This window comes from Alnus glutinosa, chromosome 6 (genome assembly GCF_958979055.1).
Source record: "Alnus glutinosa chromosome 6, dhAlnGlut1.1, whole genome shotgun sequence".
Taxonomy (NCBI): domain Eukaryota; kingdom Viridiplantae; phylum Streptophyta; class Magnoliopsida; order Fagales; family Betulaceae; genus Alnus; species Alnus glutinosa.
In genome coordinates this window covers 19,161,763-19,185,281 of record NC_084891.1, presented here as the reverse complement: position 1 = coordinate 19,185,281, position 23,519 = coordinate 19,161,763, and the positions used below count along the sequence as shown (strand labels likewise).

General features: G+C 41.1%; 2 protein-coding genes across 2 annotated transcripts in view; one reads left to right on the top strand and one right to left on the bottom strand.

Annotated features, from left to right (window-relative positions):
- Positions 1-980: 980 nt before the first annotated feature.
- Positions 981-14,286, top strand: LOC133871123 (uncharacterized). Its single transcript, XM_062308499.1, has 2 exons — positions 981-2,108; positions 13,993-14,286. Exons 1-2 carry the CDS (start codon positions 1,092-1,094, stop codon positions 14,149-14,151), a joined length of 1,176 nt encoding a protein of 391 aa, XP_062164483.1. The 5' UTR covers positions 981-1,091; the 3' UTR covers positions 14,152-14,286.
- A 416-nt stretch (positions 14,287-14,702) lies between these two features.
- LOC133871124 (DNA ligase 4) overlaps positions 14,703-23,519 on the bottom strand; it is a 55,317-nt gene continuing 46,500 nt past the window's right edge. The window contains exon 27 of the mRNA XM_062308500.1: positions 14,703-15,673. Within this exon, the coding sequence (XP_062164484.1) occupies positions 14,935-15,673 (739 nt within the window). The 3' untranslated portion in view covers positions 14,703-14,934. The remainder of the gene's footprint in view (positions 15,674-23,519) is intronic.

Genomic DNA, 23,519 nt, shown 5'->3' with positions numbered 1-23,519 from the left:
GGAGACTATCCTGCCAGTCTGTGAAGCGGGCATCTCTCAATCCTAACATAACAGAGGCTTTAAGACCTCTTCTAGTTAGGGGCTTAATGGCGACCTGAACTAATCCTATGTGGATAAAGTTGTGGCCTTCTCTTCTATGTCGCTTAATGGCTTCAGGGCTAAAAAGCTGGCATAACTCATGTTCCTTATTGAGAGCATAGACTTGCTCTGCAGTCTTGACATGCTGTTCAGTCTTGAACGATGTCATGGACCACTTATTCCTGTAAATTTCTTTACTGGGAACCTTAGGTATGTTCCAATCATTGACATCAATGAAGGAATCTTCATCGTGGTACTCAACGTGTTCTTCGTTGACTACCTCTGGAATCTCAGGGATCCTAGTGGATCTAGAGCTTACTGATGAGTTAGATCTGAACAATCTATTCATCTTTACAAGTATAGGGTTACCTGGCTTAGACTTTTACTGTTTCGGTCTCTCTACCGCAAGACATCTCTCTATTACACTTCATCTCTGTTCTCCAACTAGGTTTCCTAAGTCATACGTCTGTGTCCTATCCGTGTGTCCTCCCGACTTACCTGGCCTTCCCTCGGCTCTCAACTGCGCTAACGGCACGCTGATGGCAGTGTCCTTTTCCTAATATCTCTAGAATCTTAACAGAGAGTGGTATAACAAACAGACTGAAACAATAGCAGAACAAGCAGAATAACCAGCCACTTGGGCGGATGTACAGATCAAGCAGGAATCAACTCAACACTTATAGCTCTAATACCAAAAGGGGGGCGGAAGCAGAGAGTAGGGGCTTAGTAGTAGAGTGTGGTGGTAGTAGTGTGGACAGAGTGATGGTGAGCATAGAAGAAGATATTTATATATATATATATATATATATATATATATATATATATATATATATATATATATATATATATATATATATATATTAGTGAATATCATTTTTTTCTACGAAAAAGAAAAAAACAAATAGGAATAAAAATAAAATAATGAACAACCGATGCAGTAGTCGGTCGATTGCCTAGCCTCCAAAATCCGACCTCCAATTTCAACTGGGATTTGAGTTGTTTCTGTCGCTCGTATGGAGTCTCTGGTAGCCAACTACGCCTCTTCAGACGAAGAAGGAGAAGATCAACCACAACAAGAAGAGCCAAAATCTACAGCTTTTCCCTCCAAACCAACCTCTGGACCCTCCAAGACCTCGTTTATTTTCTCCGCTCTTCCCCAACCCAAATCTTCCCCCCTCTTCCAATCCCTCCCCCAACCCAAATCCAAAGAAACCCCATCGCTCCCCATCCCTCTCTCTCAGCCCAAATCCCAAAACCCACGCCAACCCATTTCAAATCCCTCATCCTCAGACCCCAAGGCCAAAAGGGTTGTCCTATTCAAGCCTCCTATAGCTCCCTCTTCGATAAAATCTACTGACCTCGACGACGATGATAATGAAGACGAAGAAAAAGAACGAAGCCGGCAAAAGGAATCGAAGTCCACGGTGGCGCAAACCCCGTCAGTGAAGGCGTTCTTGTCGAGCATTCTTCCGGCTGCCAAGAACTCTGCCACGTTGGGCGTTCTTCCGAGCTCCGGTACCGGGCGAAGAGCCATTGTGGAAACGGATGCACTCACTTCGAGTTCCGGCGGGTCTCGAGCGGAGGAAGAATCGGGTATTGATGAAAATTTAGGGAACTATAGCTTAAACTATGAAGGTTGTGCGAATTCTGATTCGGGCATCGATCAGAATGTAGGGAATTATAATGTGAACTATGATACTTATTCGAATTATCAATCGGGTGTTGATCAAAATGTGAATGTGGATGGTCAATCACAATATGTTACGAGTGATGGAGATGGTTTGAACCATGGAGATTATTTGAGTTATGGTAATTATGGTGATTATGGGCAGCATGGGAGTAATTGGGCTGATGGGTCGGTGCCGGAGATGTCAGGGACAGGTGAAAGTAGGGTTAGAGTGCCTGGGAAGAGAGGGAGAAATGAGGTTCCCGTGGAAGTTGTTGAGGTGAAGCAGGATGAGTTGATGAAGAATCGGCCTAGGGAGGACCAGGTCAAGTTAACCGGAATAGCTTTTGGGCCTTCTTACCAGGTAATTTCATTAGTAGCTTCTTGATTTTTCGGTGTGGTCATTTAGCTTAAGCTCTTCAGTGTAATTGCTAAGTCTGATTTTTTTTGCACATTTGCTTGTTCATTGATAATATGAAAGGCATTAGCATGCATTGCTGTGGCAAATGCTAAAACTCATATATATTCCTTTCAGAACTTCTTGAGTTTAACATTATAACTCTTTTGCAACTTTATTTTTATTTGGAAATTAGTGAAAGAATTGAATTCTATAGATTGTTTAGGCTGGTCTTTTCTCCAACCAATATATTCTTTGGGCTAACCAAGACAACAGGATATTAAGAATTTTATTAATGTTAGGAGTAATAAAGTTCTGCTGGTGTAATTTCTTTACTGGGAAAAAAAGAAGACCTTGGTAATTTAGTTTGAAGGAAGTGTCTATTTACTGTCTGTAATGGCGAAGATTTGTGTAGTGATTAGTGAATGTAGTTTAGCTCTTACATAAAAAATTACTCTTTGAATTTAAGCTTAATTAATTGGGATGTGGCAAGGAGTTGTGGCTATCTTTTCTTTTCTTCTTCTTCTTTTTGTTGTCTTGGATGAGGTAAGCATTTGTATTATCCAAAAGAAAAGAAAAAAAAGGATATACAACAAAGTTCACAACATGCAGAAGGGACTTCTACAGGAGAGGGAACCTAAAGCACAAAGCAACCTACATCCTAGAGGAGAGAAAGCTAAAGAGACTCTTACAACTTGAGAGGACAGGTGAAACAAGAAAGTTGCTGCTATCTTATAGATAGTCAATAGTAAACGAGCTTGAATTTTTTAATTAAGTTAATCCAACAAGAAAGGTGAGGCATTTGGTTGGTTGGGAGTGGCTTTTGTTTGTTTAAGAATGGTAGATTGTTCATTTTCTGCTTCCAATTAGGTGTCTTTCTTGTATACTTCCTATGTCCTTGGATTCTGCCTTTGCGTTTTTCAATAAATTGACGATTACTTATAAAAAAAAAAAAAGTGGTAGGTTGACACTAGGTAAAAGCACTCTTGCTAACTTGCCTTTTGTGTGTGGTGAAATTGGTGATGAGATTAAGTTTCATCTTATTAATTGACCCAAGATATGTACTCATTTTCACTGGTGGTTTAGGGGTTAAAAACCTGACTCAGTTCAATTCAGTTCTCTTAGGGAAATTGTTATGGCGTTTTTCCACGGAGAGGGAAGCCTTGTGTAGAGTGGTGGTGGAAGCTAAATATGGTAGCATGTGGAGAGGGTGGTGCTTCAATGAGGTTGTTGGGTCTTTTGGGGTTGAGGTGTGGAAAAACATTAGGAGGGGGTGGGGGGTTTCTCTAGATTCATCAAGTTTGAGGTGGGAGATGGGTCTAAGATCAAGTTCTAGCATGATTTGTGGTGTGGATACCAACCATTGAAGGCGTATTTGTCGAAGTTGTTTAGCATTGCTTGCTGTAAGGAGGCTTCGGTGGCAGAACATGTGTAGTTTATTAACGATATTCTTCAGTGGAATATTACTTTTTCTAGACCAATGCACGATTGGGAGGTGGAGGTAGTCTCTTGGTTCTTTAACCTCTTGTACTATCTCAGGTTAAGACGAGGTGGCGAGGATAGAATCAGTTGGATCCCTTCCAAATGGCAAACATTCAAGGTTAGATCCTTTTATAATGCGCTTTCTCTCCTCCCTTTGCGGGATCCACTTTTCCCTGGAAGAGCATTTAGAAAAATAAGGTTCATTCGAGATTGGCGTTTTTTGTGTGGACGGCGGCATTAGGGAAGATTTTAACTTTGGATAACCTAAAAGAGAGGCACATCATAGTGATGAAAAGGTGTAGCATGTGCAATAAGAGTAGAGAGACCATAGATCTTCTTCATCACTGTGAAGTGGCTAGAGATTTATGGATTTCGATCTTCCGTCTTTTTGGTTTCGAGTGGTTATGCTCAAAGGGTGGTGGAGTTGTCGATGTGCTGGAGAGGTAGGTTGGGAAACCGTTGTAGATCAAAAGCTTGGAGGTTGGCTTCTTTGTGCTTAATGTGGTGCATATGGAGTGAGCAGAATGCTCGAAACTTAGAAAATTGTGAGAGAACGGTCTTAAAGTTAAAAGTTATTATGTTCAAATCCTTATGTGTTTGGATGGTGGCTTATAACTGTAACGACTCACCCCCAATGACACAATATTGTCCGTTTTTAGATCCCCCGAACTAGACTTCCCAAAAGGTCACTCATCCTGATATTACTCTCGCATAAGCTCGCTGAACTGTAGAGTCATGATAGGTTCATGGCCATTACGACTTTGAAACGTATTTTGTCAAGAAGGTTGCTAAGGCATTCCCATTTCCATACCCAGGCGATGCAAGATGTCATAATAATAGTTCTTGCTTTTCTAATTTTTCAGAATTTTTGGATTTATGTTCTTCTTCCTCCCTAATTGGGGGATCTTTCTTGTAAACTTCCAGGGTACTTGGGTTACATTCCTTTGCGCTTGGAGAATGTTTTACTTTTCAAAAAAAATAATTAATAGCTGCAGCGGTGTGTCATAGTTTATGTTAATTTATACAAAATATTTTTAGTTGTCATGCCAGATTTATTATAAATTAAAGAAAAATTGGATACATCCTAGCAATAAAACTGATAGTTTCCTCTTTTCATTTGGCAATATTGGGCACTAATGAAGCACTAGTCATCAGCTAGCTTCAAGGGTTCAGTTTTGGACTTGAGCTTCAGCCCTAAGATGAGACTTGTTTATGATCCACGGTAAAAGATGATAATTTTGAAAAAGAATGGGTTAAGTTTCATTCTTAAACCTTGAAGAAGATTTATCTTGACGTAAAATGCAAGTCTGAATTTTTTTTAGGCTCAAATACATGTTGGCTGTTCAAACTTGTATAATCTTGGACCACAATGCCTGCAGTATTATTTCTTGGAAATAAGTTCATTAACCAAAGTCAGACCTTATCTTTGCAATTTAAGATTTAATAAAGTGGTCTGTATTTAAAATGCTGAGACAAGTCTTGGAAACCAGTAGATGGAGATGTTGTTTCAGCAGCTACTAAACATGCTAACTGCCGCTGAGGAGAAGTGCCTAGCAATCATGTGAAACATGTTGGTTTGGAGATAGGTGGCAATGTTTCTTGTAACATGGGTGATGTAGGATAAAAGCTTTGATGCCAAAACGGAATGCACGCAGTTTTGAAGATTGTGAGACTGGTTTGAGCAACTAGAAAAAGCTGGTGATACAAAATTTGTTTACATGGAGAGTGAAACTACAGTCTATGTCTAAGTCTAAATCTTGTTTTAGGGTTTAGGACAAGCTATGGCTAGCATTTTAGTGGGAAAGTAAGGTTTTGTAGGGTTTGTATTATCAAAGGCTAGAAAATATTAGGAATTAAGGATTTCAATTAGAGTAAGGAATGGGATTTAGTTTGAATACAAACCAGAGGGGAAAATCCAAGTTCAAAGGTGTAGTTCCTGGGCTGTGAACAGTAACTCAAGAAGATTATTTTGGTATTTTGGGGTTATTTGATGGATAAGTGATTTAGGGTTCTTTGGGATTGGACTTTTGGGAAATAATATATGAAAAATCAGATCTAATAATTGTTGAAATTCGAAACAAAATTGCTGGAAACTGAAATGAAATTAGAAAGAAGAATAAATGAGACAAACCTAGACATCACACCTAGTTTTCCTGGGCATCAGACTTTGGGTTCCTCGGCATCACATCTTGGAAAAGGGTTGCATCACACAATCCTCGTTACTAGAAATTTCATAGGTTTCTGTTTTCATTCAACGATCATAGAAAAAGAAACCAATACATCCTTATATTTATAGGCATCCAATGCCTAACCTTAATGGACTTAGGCTCCCTGGGCATTAACTACTAAAGGCCCAAAACAAAATAATTAGTGAAACCCACAAATAAAACTCAATACTATACAAAACCAAAATAAAATCTACTGCACTCAAATTTCTGTCCATACCTAAAAATCTAAAAATGATAAAAATATCCAAACTCCTAAAATTGAATAAAACTAGAATGTAACAAAACCGGCGTATTGCTCGCTGTATCAATGGGTAAATGCATCTTTATTCTGGATTGTGCTATATTGAGAGAATAGTCTAATCCATGGATCGGCTTTTGAACTGTGTAGATTGATTGCAGATTTAATGTGCTCTTCCTATAAAACTACAATTACTAATGCAAAATTATCTGCATTGTGTGCTATAATCTGTGCCACCAAAGGTGAACATATAATCTCTGTTCTGCTTTACTATATATATATATATATATATATATTTTCTTTCTTTCTGATAAGTATTATTTTGTGTGCGCACGTGTATGGGGTTGCGAGGGGGAAACTTATGCTCTATGATGGTGGAATTGGACAAGGAAATGTTGCAAGCTCATACAATAACAATTACTGTTAGGGGTTCTAGCCGCACATAAGGGTAAAGGCCTTATGGGGCCTAGGCTTGATGTGCAAATGCACGCTTGATTGTAGTAAGATGCACATTTTTTAAGGGAAAATTACATTTTACCCTCCTAAAGTTTCACCAAATTTGCAATTTTGCCTCCAAAGTGAAAAAAGTTGCAATTGACCCCCATAAAGTTACGAAAATTTGCAATGTAGCCATTCTGTTAGCATTTTCCGTCTCACCTGATAGAAAGTTCCACACGTGCGCTTTTTGGCCCAAACAAGACAAAATGCCCTCATTTGTATTTAAAAAGCCGTGTTTTGTAAAACACTTAAAACTCGTCCACGTCGTTGTCGTCTTCTTCTTCTTCTTTGTACTGTACGACGCTGCATCTCACTAATTCTGAAAACACCACCAGCACCAGAAGCTACGATTTCACATACCACATCATCCCATATGTAGCAAATAGATTTATTGGACCAGACAAACGAGATATCGAGCAACAAGAAGGAAAAAGATTGAATAGAGGAACTCCCTGTCAAGAGTGAATTTCTTATTATTTAGCTATGACGATGGACACCCATTTGTGAGGTTTCAAGCAAACTCCATCAGCGCCAATAGATCATGAGGATCACAGGATGGGGCTGGGATTTTTAGACCTTAGATTTTTTTAATATGAAATGTTTTGTCTATTTCCTTCTGTAAAACGTTGGCATTCTGAGGGAGCTTCTCCGAGTCTGCTTCTTCTTCTCAGCTTCTCCAACTCAACATCATCAGCCAAGCTTCTTCTTCCTCAAAACCTCTTTCTTCATCCTCATGGGATTCTTTCATCAGCAGAGACGACGACGACGTGAACATAAGGAAGAAGACGTCGACGATGTGAGCCCACTCATGTGTTTCCACGGTAGAGTGAAACGCCGGAGTAGTCGTCGTGTTGAACAGATACGCTGTCTTTGGGTCCCTGGTCGTCGGCCTCCTCGCCACCACTTTGGTCATCTAGCACTTTTCTGTTCCTCTGCATGCGCGTGAACCACTGCGTATTGATTTATTTTTCAATTATTGTTGATCTCTCTTAGTTTGTTTGAGGTTGGTTAGTGTGAATGTGTTTAATTTGTTTCGATTATTTCTTATCTCAACAACGTTTATGATTAAAAAATTTTTAAATTTTTTTTTTTTTAAAAAAAAATTGCAATGGACGTCAAACTTGTACAAGGAGTTGGAGGTTGGGTTCAGGGCCTGGCTGCCCAAGCAGTCTCTGCCAGTGGAGGCTGCTGTGGTGACAGCCACCAGCGCCACCCAGGGTGCTACCATAGGCGGCTTCATGGGCATTCTCACCAACGACTTGTCGTCCTCTCTCCTGAGCCCTCCCCCCAGACCAACCCACAAGCTATGGCCTCTTTCAAGCAAGCCCAGGTTGGTCTCGCTCCTTCTTCCTTTTTCATCGGTTGCCTTCTTGATTATTTCGATTTCTCATATCGTTTAGAGATGTACTTGCTACTGTAAACAAAAACTATTTTCAAGATTTGGTTCTTGTACTTTGACAAATTGCTGAAATACAAGTCAATAGTTTTCTCCACAAACTATTTCCATTCTCACAAAAAACAGAGAGATTAAAACAACAGAACTTTAGACCAGGACCAGATTGAAGGCTTGGATGCTGCAGTAAGTGGCCTCTGTTTTGGTTGGGTAAAACAGAGGTGAACAGAGGAATGTTAATGGGCAGGGAAGTTGAGCAACGTGGGTAGAATTGAGGATGAGTGAGGTGGCAAGAATATGGGTTACTTTCAGTATATCACAGAAGGGGATAAGATGTTTCTTTAAGTTAAGTTTGAACAGAAATGGGTTTGAAGAAAGGATGGTAATGAGATGCAAAGGGTTTCCTATACTTTCCTTCATTTTCCCAAGAAAACACTGACTAAGCATATAATTAACCAACATAGACTCGAAAGAAAAGGCGAAGAGAAGATAGGATTACTCGTGAGTGCAGAAAAGGAAGGAGGGGAAGAGGGTCTATATAGATGCTGTGGAGCTTCAGTTCTTCATGTCAACCACGTGCCATCTCCATGCAAATGACTCTGCCACGTAGGTTCCACGTTGCTGAGCTAGATCGCGGCCCTTCTATCAGCTTCTAGCTTCTTCTTTCAGGTTCCTTTGCTTCTTTCATTTTTGCTTGTTCCTTTCCTTTTACAGAATAGCTGTAGGATGAGCCAATGACATCAACCGGTAGCTCTTTGTCCATGTTGGGTTTCTCCACACACACCCCCCCCCCCCCTCTCCTGGTTGTTGTGTTGTTGTTGGCTTTTGGTGTTCCTCGTCAATGATCAAAGAACAAGGAAGAGGGCTCTCTTTGTGTTTTTATAAAAAGTTATGTAAATTAGAAAAGTTAAAGGGCTTAGAGATGAAAAATAATGAAATCGGGAAGCTTACCCAAAAGAAAGAAAAGTTGTAGATTGAAGAGAATTTGTCAAAAGACAGGTCACCCCCTCTTTTCCTTCTGGTACTTGCAGAGAGATAAATGGTGAGAGAGAGTTTGGGGATGGGTTTTTGTGCTCTGTTACGCTTTCACCCTCATCAGCAAGTCCAGAGCCAAGGCTTTTTCATTTTACAACGAAGAAGACGACGATGACGTGGACATGCACAAGACAAGTTGAAGTTTTTTCATTTTACAAAAACACTTAAATACACATGAGGGCATTTTAGTGAAGTTTGAACCAAAAATCGCACGTGTGGTGCACGTGTTTTAGTTTCCGTCAGGTGAGATAGAAAAAGCTAACGGAATGGCTACATTGCAAATTTTTGTAACTTTATGGGGGTCAATTGCAACTTTTTTCACTTCGGAGACAAAATTGCAAATTTGGTGAAACTTCGTGAGAGTAAAGTGTAATTTTCCCTTTTTAAAAATATATGACATTTTTATTCTTTGAGCTTGCTAGATAGGGGTGTTACCATGCAAGACCTCTATATAATTATAACTTCATAAGCATGATACTTCATAACAAAATATCTAGTTTAACTAAATTGCTTTTTTCGATAAGTTTAGTGTAACTAAATTGCTAAACTTTTTTTTTTTATTATTATTATTATTATTATTATTTTTTATAAGTAATCGAAATATTATTAAAAATGTAAAGGCGCCTTAAGCACACAAGAAGTATACAAAAGAAGCCAACCTAACTATGAGAGGCAAAAAGAACAAGAAAATTGTGATAACTAATCACCAAAAGATAAACAAAAGTAGCTGTTCAAAGATATAATGTGTTAAAAAATAAAAATTTAATCTCCTCAAAAGTCCTCTCATGGTCCTCAAAACTTCTATCATTCATTTCTCTCTAGACACTACAAAAGTTACAAAGGCATCATCTTCCACACAACAGCACTCTGAGAGTTTCTAGCAGTCCATCAACAAGCATACAAATTGACTATTCGTCTAGGCATGACCAAAGACAACCTAATTGACTTAAGAAAACATTCTAAATGGCGCAAGCAACCTCACAATGAAGCAAAAGATGGTCCACAGACTCTCCATTCATTTTATGTAAACAATACCAATCAACTACAATGACATACTGCTTTCGAAGATTGTTCAGGGTAAGGATCTTTCCTAGAGCCGTTGACTAAACCAAAAGGGCCACCCTCAACGGAACATTAGTTTGTCAAACACTTTTCCAAAGGAAACAGACACAATCATGACAATCCATGACACAAAGAATGCGATTCTTGAAGGAGCCCTAACTCTCCAAATGCTATTCCAAGGAAATAGGGAGCCAACAAGGGTGCAAAGTGCATGATAGAAGGATCTAACCTTGAACTTCTGTCTTTTGGAAGGGATCCAACAAATTTAATCCTTGTCACCTCGTCTAGAGTACAAAATATGGAAGAACAAAGTGACCAAATCCACTTGCCAATCATGCATGGGTCTAATAAAAGAGATTCCAATGAAGGTTGCCATTAAGGATTTGCACATGATAAGCCACAAAAGCCTCCTTATAAAAAGCTACCAAATACTTTTCCGTCCATTTTGACGATTCTTGCTAATAGAGTAGTCTTTCTCTAATAGAGTGAAAGTTCGAGGTACCCAAACATCACTTTTTGAAGTTTGATAGTGCAAATGAAAAAGTTGTGGTAGTTCAGGGGGCCAAAGTGTATTTTCCCCATTTACTTATTTATCTATCATTTTTTTTTAAAAAAAGTATCTTATTTATCTATCATTATGCCCCATTAACTTATATATCCTTATTTAAAGTAAATATTATCATTGTTTATACCTTTCTATAAATCAATACTAATCATTAATATTTTTTTATAAATAAGAAGATTTATTAAAAAGCGTAAGGCGTCCCTAAGTACACCAGGAGTATACACAGAAACTACCAAAGCCAGCCCACAAAAGGAAAAAACCCAAACAAACCCACAAGGATCAACCTTAAAACTCGAAACCCACAAGGAGCACCCAAAACACCCAGAGCCCAAAAAACTAAAGAAGCCCCCAACAAACACTCAAACCTGCCCCGAAGGCCAAAAACACCTCAATCCAATTAACCCCCCAAAACCCGCAAGAAAACCCAAACCCTTCCAAAAAGACACCCACAACCCAAAATACAAAGCAAACCCGAAATACAAAGAAAAGCTAAAGCTACGGGAAAAAGAAAAAGAAAACGAAAGCGGCGCGTGGGTTTGCTTTCCAGTTGAGTCTCTCTCTCTCTCTCTCTCTCTTTTCAAAAAAACCCTTAGCCTTCTCTGCTTCGCTCCCTTCTCCTCTTCTGGTTCCTTTCCGGCCTAGGTTCTCTTAGTTTTTCTTCTTCGCTTGGGTCTTTTAGTTTTGGGGTTTTCTTCTGTTGGGTGTAGATCTCAGTGGTTGGGTATTATCAGGCACGCTTGCGCGCTGCTCATGATCTCGGTGGCTTGTTCCGGTCCTTGCCGACGTCGCTGTTTTTGTGGTTGCCGCCCTGCCATTGTGTGTGGCTGTTTGGTTCATGCGCTTCTTGGGTTGTAGATCTACAGGTTTTGGGACCTCCTTGCCGAGCACGTTTCTCTCCGTCGTGGTTCGGCTCTTCCCCGCCGTCGACATTGCTGCGGGTGGCTGCCACGCGGCTGTGGGTGTTTCTGATTTTTGGGTGCTAGATTTGCGGCGTTTGGAACCTCTCCTCCACACGCGCCTCTAGTTACTTAATTATTATTAATATAATATCAATTAAGTTAATTAAATTATTTAATTTTAGTAATGAACTTATAAAAATTAACTTCACCAACCTTGTATATGTAATAAATTGTACATAACTTTTTGTCATGAAATGGATTGTTTATATTATATTATAACCGTATCTACAAACTCAAGTGTATACAAGTATGTGTGTGTGTGTGTGTATATATATATGATACATACATACACATGCGTAGACACGTATCTATATCAAGATTCTTAATCACAAAGATTTAAGTCATGCCTATTACATTAGGAAGAGAATTCTCTTTGATGTTTTAAATTCTTAAGATGTTTTTTTACAAAGTTCAAAACAATAATATAAAAATAATAAAAATGAAGGTTTTGAGTTTATACGAGCTTATACTTACCGATTGAGTTTATATGAGTTTGGCACATTTAATAAACGAGCATAAATTTCTATTTAACCTTAGTTCGTTTAGTAAATGAATCGAACTTGAGTCGAGTTAATATAAGTCAAGTTTGATCTGTTCATGAATAGCTCGGTTTGTTTACATCCCTACTTACTGGCTAAAATAAAAAATGCTGAATAATAAAGCTTCTTTCTTGTCCTTGTTGCTTCATGAATCACACTTTCAGAAGTAGACTTAGCAGCCTTGGATGGGTTTAGCCATGAGTGAGCTTGAAGTAAAGTTGCCCTGCAGCTATAACATTTAAGCCATCATGTGAATGCTTCCAATCTTTAGGAGTTCTAGGTTTTGTACATTTTTTATTCATGTTGGTAATTTGTGATGTTATGATACTATAAGGAAATCATGCCATCTTTATAAAATGTTTAGAAACCACTATTTAGGGATGGAACCCAATATTCAAGATTTCTAAATGGAATTTTTACTCATAATTCAATTTATTAGGCAAAGGATCCCCTTTTTTGTGTGGCAGGCTCCACATGACATGGTGGAGTTGGTACCAATGACGATTTTTCCTTTTTAAGTATTGATATATAATATTCAGCATATTATTTGGCTATTTAGGCATGTGTTGCATCGCATCAACATTTGATAAGCTCTTCTTCTTTTTACTTTCTGAGTTTGAGGTCCGATATTGAATGAACAATGTCTAGTGTAAATGTCAAGTGCTACAAAGTTTCCTGTTTGTATGTGAAGAAAGTAGGCATATGTTTCTAGAGTATACTAGATAGGATAGGAATTAAGGTCTATATTGCAATTTGTGTGCTGGGGGCAGTCATGTTTATGAACTTGGGAAGGAAAATGTTAAAGTTGGTTCTTCTTTCATGAAAGGATTCCAGTGGTGTGTGTGACGAATTTTTCAGATTCATGCTTGATAGTTTTAGGCTGCTACTTGTTTAATTTCCAAATCTCTTTGGTTTAACCATGGACAAGAAAGCTTGGACCCAAGAATTATCTCGGGGATCATACTTGGGAGGAGCATGCCGCTTTTACAGAAATCTTCTAGTTTGGCTGGCAGATATAATGTAGATATGATGCTAACCTTGTGGTGTACAAGATTTGGGGCCTTTGGATGGGAATCAGAGAAGATGGGGTCGAGACAACTCTGCCATATTCACTGTTGAGTCTCTTTTAACCGCATTGTTGAATCATGGGGGAGGCCCCTTGCTAGTTAGATTACCTTGGAAATTCTTGAATCCTTTTGAAAGTATTACTCATTTTGGTCTGCATTGAACACGCTCTGGGCAATGAGTTATTAAGAGAAGATGCATATTTTTCAAAGAAACTAGGAATTGGTGGGATATCTATTTCTTGTTTCTATATGACTGCAGGGATTTTGGTCAAACTTTGGAGTTTCCTTGTTAAGCTTCATTTCATCACCTTCTTCTGCTCATGTTACCAGAGGATAGGATCCATGGAGAAGAGAGATTATTTCATGACCAACTTTTTGGTCTTTAGTCATTACCAGTAGGCTTCCTTCTATATCTGACTTTGTCCACAGTCATTTTGCGGGGTTTGATGGCCTTTTGTTATGTTAATCTTTTTTAATACTCTACATCTTGTTCTACTTCCCAATGTAATGTTGAGTAATGCTTGCTTTGATGAATAATTGTGTGAAGTTTCCCATTTTAAGTCATTGTCCAGTGCATGGCTTGAAGCGCTGTAGTTAAGTAGTTCTCTCTGGCTCATCTATTTTATGGAGTTGACAATATTAGCAGTGCATTATTGGGACTGCCTGCTACAAAGCTGCATCAATATTAGATTATCGAATTTTTTTTCCTTGTATTAACAAATGCATGAGTTAAAAGTATGTTCTTTGTTTCATTGCATGTATTTATGTATAAATTTCTCCTGTAGGCCGTTTCAACAAAGGGAAAGCCTTCAAAGCTCCACAAGAGGAAGCATCAGATTGGCTCTTTATACTTTGATATGAGGCAGAAAGAGACGGAACTTGCAGAACGGCGTGCAAAAGGGTTCCTCACAAAAGCTGAAACACAAGCCAAGTACGGATGGTGATGTCTTTTTCTTTTGTATTTTATCACTCTACTTCAGAACAGCAGATATGACAAGAAACAATTCTCTCACTATATGTACTTTTACTGTGCCTTTTCTTTTCTTTTTTTAAAAAAGAAATTATCTGTTTCTTGAGAACTGTATCATCTATTCGGAAATTTGCCATCCGAATCCTTTGCTTGGCAAATTTGATGGGAAGATTATATGTTGTTTTTGGGGTTATCTTCGAAGGAACCGGAAGCTCTTTGGGAATTAAACCAGTTCCACCGAGTCATTATAGCCATGGTTGTTGCTATAATCAGCTTTATCATGTCACACGTGGGCAAGAAAAATTAAGGCTAACAATTCTCAAGGTGACTTTTTTTCCTGCTGGCTCACAGAGAGAGAGAGAGAGTATATCAAACCGCTGCAGAGTGAAGTTCCCTATTTCACCGAATTGTTTTACTGTACCCAGCATAAAACCTAATGCACACTGCTTTACGTATAGTAAATTCAACCTACACTACCCGACTAATTACGGTGCCTGCATCTGACTATTACTTTATGTTAACAATACAATACAATACAAGAGTACAAAACTAGTATTACTGAGAAACTATTTTGTTTCCCTCAACCAACGCGCACAGAAAAAATCTATTCTTCGCACAGGCTGACGTGACATGAGTTGAATGGTTACTTAAGAGAAATTTAACTTTCTATCTCCATTCAGCTCATGCCAAGTCAATGGTATGAAATAGGTGTGATAAAATAGGCGTAAAGTGTAACATTATTCACACATATCATCTTTTACCAATCCTTAAGCAGCTCACCAGCAACATCCTTGTAGCTCACTTTCTTTTTCTTCGTAGGCTCTGCATTGGAATCCGAGGGTGGTGGTTTCTCATCTTTGAGAATTCTCTCTCTCACCCCAATTTCCTTCACTCCAAGGCTTGGAATCATATCTAACAACATGGCTTGAACCGGATCAGTCATAACTTCCAACTTCTCCGGCCTCTCACTGTCGTTGCTATTATTATGCATTTTAGTCATTTCAACTTTTGGAACTTTATCATGCCACTCTTCACATCCAATAATATCTTTTTCAACCTCTTGCTCCACTGCCTTGCCCCTAGGTGATGATTCAGAATCTTCTACTACTTCAGTCCCTTGGAATTCTGAGCTTCCCTTACCTACCATTTCATGATTTCCTTCTCTTATTTTGATCTCTTCCCTTTGTGTCTTCTCATCATAAGATACGCTTTCATCTGATTCATTATCACATATTTTAGCAGGCCTCTGTCCAATACGTGCCCGTGTTCTTCGAGCTTGGGCCGTAGTTGTTTTTCCTTTCTTCATGCTTGTGCCAGCAGGTCTTCCTCTTTTCCTTTTCCCGATCCCCTCGCATGAGGCCACAATTTTAGGTTTTTCTAAAGCAGTTTTATCTGTTCTCTGTTTCCTTAAATCAAGAGAAGGGGACATATTCTGTTTTTCTTCACTGTCCAATCCAGAAGGGGCTTCTAGATCCGGGTCATGTTTAACATGTTCGCTGAAAAATAGTGACAAAGCAAAACAGCTATATCAATCAGAACATCTAGCCAATAAGAAAAATATCTCACACAGCATTCATATTATACAAAAAGTAACGCATTACATTTTGACCAACATTTTAACAATTCAATTTGAATGGGACGCCTCTTAATATTCAAAATATATATATAAAGGACACTTCCTATCTTCTTCAGTATAATCCAGTATTTCAAAAATGGAAACTTAGAGCAAATTTCTTCAATCAGAACAAAATTCAATGCTGCAGCAAACTCGAAAAACACTAACATGTAAGAGTATAGGACCATAATGTAATTAGACTGTTGTTTTCAAATTCCAATGATACTGTGGGTTGAACTGTCCATTGTCAACGGCCAGGTCTTGTAAAGTTCTTCACACAACCTAAAGCGAGCTGGGCATGCGTGATATCTTTACCACAGCTTGAGACGGACTGGTGAGGGGTGTATATTTTTTTTATCCTAAGTACTATGCTGGAGGGTACTTCTGTAATTGTATCGTTCCTAAATTATCATAAATAATACATCAGTGGAAAGAGAACTCTAAATTCGTAACCATAGTTGTTTCAGACATTTTGAATTAAGGATTGAAAAAATTCCCAACCATTATTACTTCAAAAATTTCTTGAACATTGACGATTAGATTCACAATTTCCACAAGTTATCAATCTTCCGAAGCCAGAAAATATTATGGCAAATCAAAAAATCTCAGACAACTTGTTACGGGCCTGTTTTTGGAAACAAGTGATAGGTTTGGTGAGAGGCAAAGCCGCAAGATCAGTTTTCATGAGTTTACTTATGGTGAATGTGAATGGTGTGATAGTAGGATATTCGAGGTACCCTGGCCTCCCAAGCAACTACAAGAGTTGAATAATAATTTTCTTCGTATCGTTTTATTCCTCAAACCCCTTATTTATAGGGTTACATTGCTGAATATAAAATACGGAACGATATGTAAATATTGCTAATTCTAGTGGGAATATAAATCCCTTATTAATAGGAATTCTTTCCATAGAAGAATTTCTCTTTTCCTACCAATAATTCTGATACTATCTGGGAATATAAATCCCTTACTGATAGGAATTTTTTCCATAGAAGAATATCCTTTTCGTACCGAAAAGTCGTGACTTCCCTAATCGGATCAGCCGCCACTTAGGTCTTCTTCAGCTAGGGCGTCGGCATCTTCTGCTGCCTTCATGCTTTTGCCACGTCTAACATAGGTACGTAACACTCCTCCGTCCTTAAAATGGCCCTTGTCCTCAAGGGCAAAAGTGGAAAAGCGGAGCTTGAAATTTGAAAGGGACTCCCACTTGGCATCGACCGGAGAGAGTTCTTTCCAATGCACTAACATCTCAGTATTTCCCTGGTGGAGACGACGCTCAAGGATGGCCTGGGGAATGAGTCTGCTGTCATTGATAATGAGAGGAAGATGCTCTTGAACCGGGACCCCATCTCCCACCCATTTCTTGAGAACCGAGACATGGAACACATCATGAATTTTTGCCTTAGGAGGAAGGGCCAGTTGGTAGGCGATGGGACCAAGCTTCTTGATAACCCGCTAAGGACCATAGAATTTTGGGGCGAGTTTATGATTACTGTACCTATGAACGGAATACTACTGGTACCCCTGAAGCCTTAAGTATACCCATTCGCCCTCCAAGAAAACTCATTCCACATGGTCCTTATCATATACCTACTTCATCCGATTTTGGGCTCCCAACAGTTGCTGCCGAACCTCCCACACAACCTCATCTCGGGCCACTAAGGCATCTTCTACAGCGACGAAACGAGTGGTACTGGGAATGTAGGTAAAAGAGAGGGTGGAGAGCGACCATAAACGATCTCAAATGGAGTACATTTAGTAGCAAAATGGAATCCAGTGTTGTAACAATATTCTACCCAAGGCACTTGGCCCATTGCTTCCGATTAGAGCTAGTGAAGCACCTCAAGTACATTTCAATGGTATTGAAACTAGTCTCTCTCTCCCAAGTTTTTATGGTGGAATGCATAGTATCTGCAGAGGGTTCAAACTCAAATTGGCATAGATAAGAAGCTAATCAGAGATCTCTTTTCCTCAAATCCTCATTTCTGAGATCTCTTTTGGATTGAGTTATTGCTTCTTCCTTACCCTATTCACAATACCTTCAAAGGTCTTTGTTTTAGAACGTCGGCTCTCTGGATTTCAGCCATGTGAGGCGTGGTGGTGGGCTGTTGCGAACCCCTTCGGGGGTTGTCGTGTGAGGTAGGGCATGGAGAACCGGTTCTTTGTGGAGGCTAAGTCCTTCATCTTCTCGGTGGTGGAAGGGTCACTTGAGCTGAGGGTGGCGGAGAAGAGGAAAGGATTCTCAGGGTGGATTCGAGTGGGCTCGGGATGCGTTGCTTGGCTACTGTCGATGGTGGAAGAGGTGATGCAAAATCCGGGTCTCGAAATTTTTGTTAAATCTTTCAGAGAGGGCTCGAAGGTGACCATCGTTCGAAGAGATGGGAATAGCTCCGGCCAGTTCTTGAAGGTGGCGGTGTACGCTGTGGGTGGTCGGAGAGGGATGATTGTTTTCCCTGAAGGCCGTGATGGGCGGGGTTGGGGGCGAGTTTCTGGGGAGTTGAGTAAAGTGTTGGCTTTCTTTGGTACCTCGGTGGTGTCGTCTTCTTTTAGTGGCGTCCCGGTGGGGAAGAGTTTGGGCAAGGCCGCGGGTGTTTTGTCGTTCGCAGAGGTGGTGGGCTCGCCGGGTGTTGGCGACCCTCTGGTTCAGAAGGCGGCGGTGGTCTGGTGCGAGGGGAAGAAGATCTATTCGCCGGATCGGGAGCGGGAGCCCTTCCGGCAGGCGGTGGATTGTTACGATTTGGAAAGGTCATCCTTCGGTCCTCTGGGTAAAGGCCTTGCGGTCGACTGCTGTGCTCTGGAGAGTTCCTCTCCCAGTCCTCTGGGTAAGGACCTTCTTGCGTGTTCCAAGAAGAGGGATGCAATCGATGCTGCTGAGGCTGCAGGTGACGTTGCAGTGCAGCAGTTGGGGATATTCAGGAAGCTTCTTGATATTTTTGAAAAGTGGCTTCTTTGGGCTTGTGCGCATAGGTCTCATTTGGGCTGAGTTTCCTCTAGTGGGCTAAAGCGGAGCATGGGCAGGACTAAGTGTTGCCTTGGGTTGGGTAGAATGCGTTTTAGGGCTAGGTCTAGAAGGGTGGGCTGTAGGTCTTTTTCTAAAAAGACCAGTAAGTCGGGTCTTAGAAGAGTGGATTACTTTAAGAAGGCTAAGAAATGCGGGTTAGCTCTGGTTCATGTTTCTGACGCGGGTATGGGTTCTGTTCCTTCGGGCTTGGGTGCCCCGGCGCCAGAAGTTGTGGGTTTTTCTTCAGCCTCTCTTCCGGAGTTAAAAGAGTGCTCCTATCCCTTTCCTCCGGTTTTTTCTGCCACGGAGATTCTCAGGGAAAAGTCCTCTTCTCCATCCAGTTTTGAAGCTTCTAACGTGTCGTCGTCGGCCATTACTTCTGTTTCTGAGGGCTTTGGTGTCTTTGCTTTGGTGAGGTCAGCTCTGGGTGGGGATCCTCCTTTGTCGCCTTCATCTGAGATGGCTCCTTCTCCGGCTCTCTTTGGGTTTGATCCAGCTCTCGGCGATTGCTCTCTAGGCGCGGATGCTCTAGGTGAAAGGCTGCGTTTCTCCCTCCCTGTGATGTCGGAGTCTGGCGCGCCTATTTACCCCGTCGGAATCCAAGTCGGTGCTTACATACTCTCGGAAGAACAAGGTTGGTAAATTGGATAAGCATCTGCTTGAAGAGGCTCTTGAGACTTTCAGTGCTCCCAAGGAGCTTTCCAAGCCGCTTTGTGGGGTTGTCTCCAAGCCCTTGTCAGCTCCTGCAAAGTCTTCGGCTGCTCAAGACGAGGGCTATCTGCCTATCCTTCGGCGTGGCTTCCTTCTCCCAAGCGGCATGGCTCTTCATCCGTCAGAAGTGGGAGTAGTTCCACTCTCTTCTGTCCAGTCTGTGCTTGGGTGCCCGCCTTTAATGTCTTTCTCAGAGGTGGGTATTTCTTCGCGGGGAGGTGGTTTTGAAGAGATGGGTGATCCTCTCGGGGCTACGATTGATCTTAGCTTCTGTGTTAATACTTTAGGGGTCTCCCACGAGGGGAATGTGAAGGGCTTTTTAGACTTCATGACTCTAATTGATGCGGAGCATCGTCTAGAGGCTTCAGTTTCCGCTTCTAAGTTTAAAGGGAGTCGTGAAGTGAAGAACTTAGAGTACTCGATTAATTATGATGCTAGAGGTTTTGGTTCTAATAGGGGCAAGGCTAAGCGGCCTAATGTGATGTATTAGTCTTGGGGTTTTGTGGGCTGGTTTTGTAGGGGTTTTTCGGGTGTTTTTTTCCCTTCCCCTCTCTTTCCTGTTTTGGTGTCCTTTTGTATACTTCCTGTATGCTTAGGGACGCCTTTACGCTTTTTATAAAATTCACTACTTACTTATCAAAAATAAATGGTATGGTTCACGACCTCAGTTTGGCCATCCGTTTGAGGGTGATAGGCGGAGCTAAAGTTAAACTCTGTTCCATGGAGACGAAAAAAGCTCCCGCTAAAAAATCCCAATGAATACGGGGTCCCTGTAACAAACAATGGAAGAAGGAATTCCATGTAAACAGAAGATTACCTCAAAGAAGGTGTGAGCAACTTGCAGAGCTGTATATGGACGCTTGAGAGTAAAGTGCCCATATTTGGAAAAACGGTCAACGACCACAAATATAGTAGTTCGGCCGTAGGAAGTAGGAAGGTCGTCAATGAAATCCATAGAGATATTCGACCAAACATGGTCGAGAATGGGTAGGGGCTGCAGAAGCCTGGCTAGTCTATAGCTTCGGCTTTGTGGCGCTGACAAATATCGCAATTCTTGATAAAATTGCGGAGTTGCTGCCTCATTCTCAACCAATAAAAAACAGACCGGATTCGCTGGAGTCCCTTATGATACCCTTCATGAGTGTTGTTGTGGAACTCGGTGGTGATAGCCTCGATAGTAGGAGATGCAGCCTTGAGGTAGACCCAGTTCTTGAAATTGATGAGTCGGACATGCAATTGCCAAGGACCCACGACTTCATTTTGTTTGATCCTTTCCACCAAAGCTTGGAGGTCGAGGTCTTGCTAAACCTCACGCTGGATCGATTATATCCAGTGAGGAACCAGTTCAGAGAAGGCCAAGAGGGCCCCTTCCATGTGGCGTGAAAGGACATCGGCAGCCCGGTTATCATACTCCTTTTTGTACTCAATCGTGAAACCATACCCCATGAGTTTGATGAGCCACTTTTCCTGAGCCTCCGCTGCTATTGTCTGATCCTACAAATACTTGAGGCTGCGATGGTCGGTTCGCACCACAAACCTATGACCCAAAAGATAGGGATGCCACTTCTGAATAGAGGTGACAAGTGCAAGCATCTCTTTTTCATAGATGGAGAGGCTGAGATTATAGCCATGAAGAGCTTGACTGAAATAAGCAATGGGTTGACGATCTTGTATCAAAACTGCCCCGATGCCAAGGCCGGAAGCATCGCACTCGATGATGAATTGCTTAGAAAAATCAGGCAAGGTTAATACCGGTGCCTTTGTCATGGCCTCCTTAAGCCAAGAGAAAGAGTCCTCAGCCTCCTCATTCCACACAAAAGCATCCTTCTTCAAAAGTTGAGTCAATGGCTGAGCAATAGTGTCGTAATGTTGAATGAACTTGCAGTAGTAACCAGTGAGACCAAGGAAGACCCGTAGTGCCTTAAGAGTGGGGGGTTTCGGCCATGCCAACATTGCCTGAATTTTGTCGGGATCCATTGCGACACCGTTCCTCTCAATAATGTGGCCCAAATTATTCACCATTTGTTGCCCGAAACTGCATTTGTCATTTCTAACATACAAGCGGTTAGCCCTCAAAATATCAAAAACACTGGTTAAATGATGCAGATGATCCTCCCAAGACTTACTATAGTTTAATATATCATATAAAAAAAAAAAAAAAAAAAAAAAAAAAAAAAAAAAAAAAAGAAAGAAAGAAAGAAAGAAAAGAAAAAGAAAAAAAGAAAAAAGAGAGAACAAATTTGCACAAGATGCTACCAAAAATGTCATTCATCAAGGATTGAAAGGTGGATGGGGCATTGTTGAGGCCAAAGGGCATGACCAAAAATTCAAAGTGCCCATGGTGTGTTCGGAAAGCTGTTTTCTCCACATCTTGCTCCTGCATCCAAATTTGATGATACCCGGAACGGAGATCAAGTTTTGAAAAATATTGGGCCCCATGCAACTCACCTAGCAATTCATTGATCACCAGAATTGGGAATTTATCATTGATGGTAGTCCGATTGAGAGCTCAGTAATCCACACATAACCTCCATGAGCCTTCATGTTTCTTTACCAACAAAACCGGGGAGGAGTATGGACTGGTACTAGCCCGGATGACCCCATTATTAAGCAAACCCACAACAATTTTCTCTCTCATTTTTTTGATACTAGGGATACCTGTATGGCCACACGTTCACCGGAGAAGAGCCTTCAATCAATGGAATTTTGTGATCATGGAGTCGCACAGACAACAGGCCTTGGGGTTCGGCAAATAAGTCATGAAAAACCTCCAACAGCTACTATAGGTCGGGATCGTCCATGCTCGAGCACTGCCGTTCCACTCCTAATTGAACCGCAAAAAACTTGAGTAAGACACCCTCGAAGCAGCGATGTACTTCCTTTTGCATCTTCGGTCCTTCCAGTAGCCTGTTTTTTGGAGAGGACAACCCGACCAAAGTAATCTTTAGTCCTTGCCACATAAAACTCACATAGAGGGAAGAAAAATCCCAAAGGATGGAACCGAGAGTTTTCAGCCATTGCACCCCAAGTACCGAGTTGTACCCTCGGAGATCAATGAGAAAAACTCCAGTGTAAACAAGGTGCCCTCAAGCCAGACCGGTACTGCCGAGCACTTCCCCTGACTAGACAGCCTCTCTCTATTTGCCACCATTACTTCAAAGGCATTGTGTTTGTCCAATTCTACACCCAACTATTCTACCAATTTTGTGCTGAAGAAATTGTGAGTACTGCCCGTGTCTGCTAACATGACCACCCGAGCCTCCTTAATGATTCCCGAGATGCGCATCGTTTGTGGGGTTTGTAAGCCCGAGATTGCATGGAGAGAGATGTCAGGAATCTCTAATTCTTCGTCATCCCATGCCTCTCATTCCCCTTCATTGCCCGGTGCTTCAGTTTCTTCTTCATAGATTCCTTCAATTAAGAAGAGTTTTTTGCACCTATGCCCGGAGAGAATATGTCGTCGCAGTTCAAACAAAGACCCCTGTCTCTCCGGTCCTTCAACTCGACTAGGCTCAATTTTCAGATTACTAGTGATCGATTCCGGACTAAGTTTGCAGAAGGTAATGGTGGGGTGTTTGTTGGACCCATGGCTCTCCTTGTCTCATAGAAACTCGGGGACCTTTGTTGCGCTTGCAACCTTGCCTCATACAGTCTTGCGAGGCCTACTGCAGCCATGAGGGTGGTGGGTTGGAAGGCTTGAACTTCCGGTCTAATGTCCTTCAGCCCACTTATGAATCCTCCAATCTGCTGTGTTACAGAAAGTCTGCCAGCCCTGCTCAACAACCACTCATACTGCCGTTGATACTCTCGCATGGTCCCTATCTGCCGCAACTTTGTGAGATCTCCAAAAAAATCGTCGAATTGTGTAGGACCATACCATACATGCAAGCCTTCCTTCATGGTTTCCCATGACACATTCTCCTCAACCTCCTTAAACAGCTGATACCATAGATGTGCCTCGCCTTCAAGACGGAAGGCCGCCAATGCCATCTTGTCTTCCTCCGCAGTGTTCTGA

Excerpts from the sequence above, each read along its gene's own strand:
- LOC133871123 (XM_062308499.1), top strand. The coding sequence starts at position 1,092 with ATGGAGTCTCTGGTAGCCAACTACGCCTCTTCAGACGAAGAAGGAGAA. Across the intron at positions 2,109-13,992 it reads CTTTTGGGCCTTCTTACCAG|GCCGTTTCAACAAAGGGAAA; the intron begins GTAATTTCATTA and ends TTTCTCCTGTAG.